This window comes from Adiantum capillus-veneris, chromosome 20, assembly GCF_014529385.1.
Source record: "Adiantum capillus-veneris isolate H3 chromosome 20, ASM1452938v2, whole genome shotgun sequence".
In the NCBI taxonomy this organism is placed as follows: domain Eukaryota; kingdom Viridiplantae; phylum Streptophyta; class Polypodiopsida; order Polypodiales; family Pteridaceae; genus Adiantum; species Adiantum capillus-veneris.
In genome coordinates, this window is record NC_140950.1 from 112,419,903 (window position 1) to 112,428,508 (window position 8,606).

An 8,606-nucleotide genomic window follows, 5' to 3' on the forward strand; every position below is an offset into this window, starting at 1 on the left:
GACGTTCGCACGCTATCCGATTTGTCCGTGTTTACTTTTCCCGATGTCTGAGTCCACTTTATGAGAAAGTGGAATGGGGTGCGTGGTTAGACCATTGAGTTGTTGTGTATGAGGTCCTAGGTTCAAATAGTGGGTATGAGCGGAGTGCATCACCGCGTTGACTTTTTGGCAGGCGTCGCCTCATCACTATATCACACGGGCATGCTCAAATGGGATCAATGGCGGAGGAGAAAAACGCGGGGGGTGCCAATCGTGGACCGCCAGATTTGACAATTTTTCCGAATTTACTAGTCTACCTGAATTTACAAATTTGCCCCAAATTTACTAATCGGCCCACATTTACAATATGACATACTCGAATCCCCTATATTGCAACAAACGCATGCAGGCGTAGTGGTTAGTGCACATGGCTCGCAATGGGGAAGTCACGGGTTCAAGATATGGGGTGCGGACTGCCCCGAATTTACAAACCTATCCGAATTTACTTTTCTCTCCAAATTTACCAAATGTCCCGAATTTACAAATGTGCATCTTACCACCTCAACCGTACATCCCATTTGAAGCTCCCATGCGAGATGACAAGGCTTTTTGCAAATCACGGCAGGCCCCGCCCTTCCTCGAGAGTTGCGCGCAGCAGCATCCGTCGTCGATCCCGGCCTTGCTCTTAAAAAAGTGCTTTAAGGCTTTGGAAATGGTTATATTCACGAAGCTGGCGAGGGAGACGAGAAGACATGAGCAAAATGAAGGAGCGAGCCCTGCAACGATGGAGCTTGCAGGGCAAAACGGCTCTGGTCACAGGCGCCTCCAAGGGCATCGGGTAAACAGACGCCTGTGCCACATATTCATACGGAGTACACGGACCCATGCACTGACACGCGCACGCTCACTGATGATCTCGGTCTTTGGGTGCAGAAGGGCCATTGCGGAAGAGCTTGCACAGCTGGGTGCATCTGTGTATGTGTGTGCAAGGACCGAAAAAGATCTGAAGCAGAGGTTGCAGGAGTGGAAGGATGCTGGCCTGCCCATCTCTGGTTGCATATGCGATGTGTCCGTGCACTCATCTTGCGAGCAGCTCATGGATGAGGTCTCCAAACATTTTGAGGGCAAGCTTGACATCCTGGTAAGAGTCTGTCAAGCTTGGTGTCCTCCTAAGGTTCAATCGTTCTTGTCTTTCTTAAGGTACCATAGAGAGCACTTGGTAATTAGATATGGGAACCTGCTATTGCGGTTGAATGCAGGCATTCAAGAGTTTAATCCCTAGATTATCATCTCTACATGAATAAGACTTATTGCTACTACATAAACAAGAAATGGGGTTTGTGATTTAGAGATTGAGAGAGAGAGAGAGAGAGAGAGAGAGAGAGAGAGAGATTTCATTATCATTTAGGAAGGTCAAATATGGTCTATGGGACCAAAAGAAACATATATCATGGGGTGTGCAGAGCTGATAAGTGACTCTCGATGCACAAGAATTGTGGAAATGAGCGCTGCAATAGAGAGTCCACATCATGGTTGGGAGAGGAATGTGTGTAGAGAGAGCTCATGGTTGAAAATGTGGGGCTCTAATGTGATTAACAACTGAGCACTCAAGTAGGGTGAAATGCTCAAAACTCGTGGACTTTATGGGGCATAAATTGCATAGTCGATGAGACATCTCGCTAGTGCCCCACTACCTTGTCTCACATCGCATGATGCCCTGCCTCACATCATAGTGAATGAGGGTTCAGCCAGATTAAGGAAATAATGTGGATCGCACTTAAGGGATCGGGTTTGAGCTTGTAAAGGAGGGTTTTGTTCCCCCGTTGGGAGAAGAAGATGGTTTTTTAGGTGGGGACAATACATGTGGTATAATGTATGAAGCGTGTATCCCCGGATTCCTCCCAAGCCATGATACATTGGTGTTGTAAAAGAATCTCAATGCACTTTGGAGTCTACTGAGACATCATGAAGCAAGTGTAATACATCCTACCTCCCAAACTACTTCTTGATGTCTTGCATCCATCCCGAACTTAAGGTTTTGATTTTGTGCGTCAAATTTTGGACCTCTTTACTTACTTGTCATGCAATCCTTGGAAGTCGACGTGAGAGGTTCCGCATCTTAATCATGTACTCCACGAATCCCCCATACCCATAACCTCAATGGGCAGTGATCCCGACTGAAGTAAGAGCATGTATGGTGTTTGTGTTTTGACATGGAGAAAGTTATCGAGAGAATGCTTTTGAACCTTTTCCAAGTAGATTTAGAGATGCTACCACCCCATACTTCAACTCCATAAAGAAGCACGGGTGGGTGTCACCAAGGCGTCAAACAGGTTTTTCTCGAGAATCCAACGTTTAATATCTTCCACATTGCACACATGTTCTCAAAGGTCATATATTACCTATGGGACCAAATGAAACATATCACTTGCTCTATGTTGAGCGGAATTAGCGACTTTCGACGCTTGAAGATTGTGGAGAGGAGGGTGGCAATTGAGGATTCAGAAAGTGGTTGGGAGAGAAGTTTATGTAGGGAGTGGTTGGGATCGATCATTTGAGGAAAAGCAAGCTCAGATGGGATCAAAAGCTGAACACTCAGTGAAAATTACACAATATTACAATTCAGCATGTAAATGATGCAGAGCAAGATGTTTGATCATATCATTTGCCTAATATCATATGAGTATGAAAGTATACGATACGAGTATGGAAAAAACTATGACTCAAAGAGAGTAATATAGACTCTTGAACTTGCAAGGGGCATAGTTCTCTCCTGAGAGAGAGAGAGCTTAACATTCTAGGAACAATCTCAAGAGACCTTAACGATCTATCCGACGAGTCTTGAACTTAAGACTTGATACTCTAGAGGGAATTCAGATAACCAATCTACCACACGAGAGAGAGAGAGAGAGAGAGAGAGACTTCCCTTCAATTCAATTCTCTAACTGGGTTGGTAAGGATTTAATGAACTCAACAAGATTATTATTTTTGGTTTGTACCCCTTCAACAGGTTAACAACGTCGGGAGGCTTGGGCAGCCTATGTACACTGTGGATGTGCCATTTGATGATATATTGCTGACAATGCGTACTAATTTTGAGGCGGCTATTCACTTGAGCCGTCTTGCTCATCCCCTTTTCAAGGCTTCCGGGGCTGGAAATATTGTTTTGATATCCTCGATCGCGGGCAGTCAAGCTGTTGGCTTGAAAGTTTGCATGTATCAGTGTACCAAAGGTGGGGGAACTTTTATTTCTTTCTTATAGCATGTGAATTGCAAAGCCATATATAATTAGATGTGCTTTGTTGCTTGTTCAGGGGCGTTGAACCAGCTTACAAGAAACCTTGCATTCGAGTGGGCCAAAGATGGCATACGTGTGAATGCGATTGCTCCTGGATACATCTTGACCGAGATGGTTACTGGAGTATTTTCCTGACATAATACCTTGTTTTTTCATTTTTAACAATTGTCACTTTTGCATTGTTTTGGTGTTTTCTATACTGAATGCGCTCATGCAGGCTGTGCAGGTGGTTGACGAGATACGCAATTTGGTTGAGACGCGTATACCATTGAGACGGTTTGGTGAGGGACATGAGATTGCAGCTGCTGCGGCTTTTCTTTGCATGCCTTGTTCTGCTTACACAACTGGCTCTATCATTACTATTGATGGAGGGCTGACTTGCCACCGATCGCTGGAAGCCTGTCCAAACATTGCGACAAACTGAAGTACTACCTTGTGTGGGAAATGCTTGAATATCCCAAACAAGAATGCAAAGTTGCAAGTAGAAAATTGAGCAAGCTGAACAGTCACCATTTGATCATGCTCTGGTTATACTTTCCAAAGGCAGGAAACTTACTGTTTAATATGCATGTTATGTGTCGATCAACTTAACATATTGCAAGGCAACCTACTATATATTGGCTCATCTTCAGAAAAAATATAGTAGTTCAAATCATAATCATTGCTTCTTTTGACAACAATGTATTCTAGGACTTTTAAGTATTGCATTGGTCTAGGAATAGATAATATTCTATCTTGCTATCTCTGTCTTAGAGCCGAGTCTCGCTATGTGGAAAATCATTTAGTATGTTTAAGGCCTCAATTTGTAAAATAGTAGTTCCACTAGCAAAGCTTTTTGTGTAACTAGTTGCCCAAAATAGGAAAATGAAGAATGTGTGCTCCATCTAAAAATAAGGAGGAAGAGAAGGAAGAATTATCATTGGTTAGTCAAGTTCCATCTCTCCTAATACAAAGAAATTGAAGTATATTACTTGTATCACTAGGATTCAGGAAGATGTTCCCTTCACCTTGCTAAATCAATATTGAGAGAGCGGGACATCTACTTTAACTAATCATATAAACCCATAGGGGGACCCGGCTCTTACAAGCTAAATATGTGTTTGCATATTGAAAACAATTAAGGAGATAGAGAAGGAGAGAAAGCCACAAAAAGTCTCTTACTTGCATTCTTCTCATGTTATCACCTATAGTTATGTGTATGTTGGTTCTGCAAAGATAAGATAAAAGTTGTAGCTAGATGTCTCCTCGATTGTGAAAAATTTATAAGATGAGAATATACCAAGATTCTCTCTCTCTCTCTCTCTCTCTCTCTCTCTCTCTCTCTCACACACACACACACACACACACACACACAAAGAGAGAGAGAGAGAGAGAGAGAGAGAGAGAGAGATGCTAGATGCCCATTTAAGCCTGCTCCTACCGCATCCTCACATATCAGGCTTTTTTGATTGAATGATGCTCTCATGGTCTTCCATCCATTGATCGGGAAAAATGTGTCATCTTACTATTGTGCCGTTTTCAATTTCAAAAACGCCGATTGAGAGCAAGGGGAAGGGAGAAATTCGGCCCCAAAATAGAGAAAAATAGTGTAAAAACCCAAAAAATGACCTAATTTTTAAAAAATTCCTCTTGACAACATCAAGAAAAGGAATTTTGTATGTTTGGAAAAACAATTCGATTTTTGTCGAACACTGCAAGTTACATCTCTTGAACCTCCTTAAACACGCCCATACAATCTACTTGCTCTTTTGCTACCTCCTCTTGTCCCTGGTACTTGCTCATCGATTGGGACAACCCATTGCTTTGAGGCCTCTCTGGAGGGAGATGAAGGGTTTGGTTGGGGGCAGGGTAAATCTTTGTACTATTATAAATTTTTTAAGACAAAAGTTTTGTGAAGACCACTAGGACATCTTTTTCCCTCGCTTCTCGGGGTGAATATAAGCTCACCAGTGACCACTTTAAGGCAAGCCTATCTTTGTATTAGCACACTCAATAATACTACTTCTTGTGTTGCGTGCTCCTCAGCTTCACTTTCATAATCTCCATCTTTGCATGCATACATGAAATCGTATTTCAACGGTGCTAATTTGTAGAAAATATTAATGAGGGCATTGTGTCCTCAATGTACAAGTACTATCAATGAAAGAGAGCACCTTTTCATTTGCGGGATTCTTTGCAAGGCTTGCTCTACACAAAACCAGAAACAAGCTCTTTATCATGCCACACGATGCAGTTTCAAAGGCTTGCAAGCAACCAATTTGTCATCTGTAGCAACTTGTTCCTTGTTCCTTGCAGGTATGCATGAAACTTTACTTGATCTTCACATTCCGGTTGGATACCAAGTGCTCCCAATCATTTGTGATACATTATTATCCCCTACAAGAAACAATAATGGAGAGACATTGCATAGAGCGCATTCACACGACAGGGTTTAACTTTGCCGGCTGAGCTCAACAGCAAGCTTGAACGAAGCTTGCATTCGCGCGACAGGGTTTAACTTTGCCAACTGAGCTCAACAACAAGCTTGAACGAAGCTTGCGCTTTCTAACTCCGCCAAAATTGGCTCAATGAAGCCATTCTCTCTCTTCTCAATCCCGCTAGATGACAACCCCTCTCTCCTCGAACTGCAGCTGTTTGTGAGCATTGATGTAGAAAAGACGAAGCAATTGATGTCCTATTCATCAACTCTGCCTTCCGTGCGTGTGCAACCTACCTTACAAATGTGGTGGTGATGATGTCCACCTTCTTATCCACAAAAGATGAGTTTTGCACATGTGGTAGACAACTTTTTTCAATCACATATGCATGAAAGGAACTGGGTTTAGAGCCTCTCGTAGACTCATACTTTAAAAGCCATATCATTGGAATGCAATGGTTAACAAATGAGCAAACAAGTCTAAGAAATAAATAGAGTGATAGTTTTATTCCCTATGTTTATGGGCGATTTTCGGATCCGCCAAATCACTATCACTCATTGTTTCCATATTTTCACTTGAAGTGTTGATTAAAAGCAAGAAAAAGATCCCATTGGCTAGATTCATGGCTTGCAATAACATCCGTAGAGGAAAATTGGACGGCAAGAGCTAAAGGTCTCCAGAGAGGTCGAAGCAAGCATCGGTTATTCTCACACACAAAGTGTTAGGCTATGGTCACGCGAGGCTTATCAGTCATCATATATATTTAACTATGCCAACTATGCCCACATAGAGCATTATATGAATAACTAAGCCTCTTCAATAATCACACAACGCTTCATTATTCATTCAAAGAACTTCACAACCATGCCAAAATAGGCATAGTTACAAAGGGCAAACATAGTTATCCGTTCAAATAATTTGATAATTAAGACTCGCATGACCATAGCCTTAGTAGAGTTCATCATCGACCTCGCTCAAAAGAGTGAGAACAAGAGAAAATTTGTCGAATGCTTTCAAAAGAATGGCATTGAGTTTTGTGAGTACTTCATCAAACGTTTGCTTACTAGCATTAATGATATTCTCCCTCCTAGCTAAAAGCAAGACTCCACCACACAAAGAGAAACACATGACTGGTAATGCGACTGCACGGTCAACCTTTAGTGGTGTGCAAGCAAAAGGGGAAAAAAAATTATCGAAAAGCTTTGCGTGGCTATCATTGCGGCCACATGCCTATTGCCATCTGTGCAACTACGGTCACAAAAAAATGAATTCCCCTAGCCATGTATTTAGCCATGACTATAATCGTTTTTCCTTTTACATTTTTATTTTTTTGATCGTAGCTTTATGCATGGCTATATGTGCGAAAATTAACAGCGTATACAACCGCACAAATAAGAGCGAGACTAGTGGTGCACATAATTGTGCTTATAATCTCAAATTTAGCAATGCATATAAACCGCAATGGTAATCGCGTCTATGGATTTTTAAGAAATAGAGACCTACCTATGCATGTTGAACTCTTGCAAAAGCACTTATGGGGAGATGGTACAAGCTTTAAATGCTAGTTTCATGTTTTTTGTCTATATGCTACATACCACTATGCTACATACTACAACCTCTATGCTACATACCCAGGCCGCGCCAGCTAACACTAGCATGTATGGTAGATAACAATTATAGTATCATACCTAGCAGCGTGATCATGATATCTAGCATAGGTACGATGCTAAATATCAGTGCCACCATGCTAGTTAGCAGTGTCATCATGACATCTAGCATAGGTATAATGCTAGCTCTATAATAGTGCCGCCATGCTACTTAGCAATGTAGTGTGTAACATGTCTTTCTTGAAATGAGTAGCATGTGTGAAGGTATAGGGTTTGATGGAAAAAGTATGACTATGCATACAAATGGTGCATGCTTGGTTTAAGGGTTTGTTCTCACTATGAGTGTCTCGAGGTGTGTGTAAGCTAAAAGCTTACATGAACATACCCTCAATATGTTTTGAGGGGTCCTCGGAAGATTGCATGAGTGAAACAAAACCCACAAGGGGAGGTTTGTTGGGTGAGAGCTTTGTTGCATCTATGTTTGTGTGCATGTGAACACCCTCTATATAAGTGGACATGGCCATGTGATTTATCCCCTATGGAAACCTATGTGAAAGTCTAATCAACAATAATGTGTAAAGATTACAATAAGTCACTTAAAGTGCTTGCATGTGTGACAACTCAAATATATTTTCTATCTTCAACTCTCTCTCTCTCTCTCTCTCTCTCTCTCTCTCTCTCTCGATTTTGCTACTGCAATTCACAAATAGTAATCCATGAATGCTTCATTGGCATATCCTCCATAATATCCATGTTAAAAAAAGGCTAATCAATGTGCTAATGAATAGTCATTTGTGGGTGCACACCATTGTTGGCACCCCTAATGATTTTGTAAAGAGCTGGCCCATGTCCATGTTGCTACTTCTTCAAATAGTAATAGGTCTGAGAAGTGTGGCGATACATACAAAAGAATATGAAATTTCATTGCCTTAAGGTAGATGACCATCTTATCAAGCAATGTGATAAGCTTAAGTCTTATAAGAAAGAGGTAAACACAACCATTTTAGATGCTTCTTTCAATGTAGATTTTTTTGGTTTCTACAGAGCGCAAAATTGGCTTTTAGTGCATAATGTCAATTGAACCCATCTATTCATAATGCATGCATTATCTGCTCTTTTGCTAAAGGCACTCTCCGTTTTTATTGACAAGAGGAGTATATGCCTAAAGAATCAAATGTGTTTTTGGCAATTCATGGGATAAAGCACCAATATACTGTTATCACTATTACTACTTTTAAACATTTATCAATTTTGCTTATGTTTTATCCTCAAAAACCATTCAAAAGAAGCAAAAGAAGCAATGTA

General features: G+C 41.2%; 1 protein-coding gene across 1 annotated transcript; it reads left to right on the top strand.

Moving 5' to 3' along the window:
* The first annotated feature begins 710 nt into the window (after window positions 1–710).
* On the top strand, window positions 711–3,960 carry LOC147433101 (tropinone reductase homolog At2g29290-like). The gene is made up of 5 exons (XM_086491711.1): window positions 711–817; window positions 913–1,120; window positions 2,990–3,212; window positions 3,294–3,400; window positions 3,495–3,960. Exons 1-5 carry the CDS (start codon window positions 732–734, stop codon window positions 3,699–3,701), a joined length of 831 nt encoding a protein of 276 aa, XP_086347837.1. The 5' UTR covers window positions 711–731; the 3' UTR covers window positions 3,702–3,960.
* The last annotated feature ends 4,646 nt before the right edge of the window (window positions 3,961–8,606 follow it).

Excerpts from the sequence above, each read along its gene's own strand:
- LOC147433101 (XM_086491711.1), top strand. The coding sequence starts at position 732 with ATGAGCAAAATGAAGGAGCGAGCCCTGCAACGATGGAGCTTGCAGGGC. Across the intron at positions 818-912 it reads GGCGCCTCCAAGGGCATCGG|AAGGGCCATTGCGGAAGAGC; the intron begins GTAAACAGACGC and ends CTTTGGGTGCAG. Across the intron at positions 1,121-2,989 it reads AGGGCAAGCTTGACATCCTG|GTTAACAACGTCGGGAGGCT; the intron begins GTAAGAGTCTGT and ends CCCCTTCAACAG.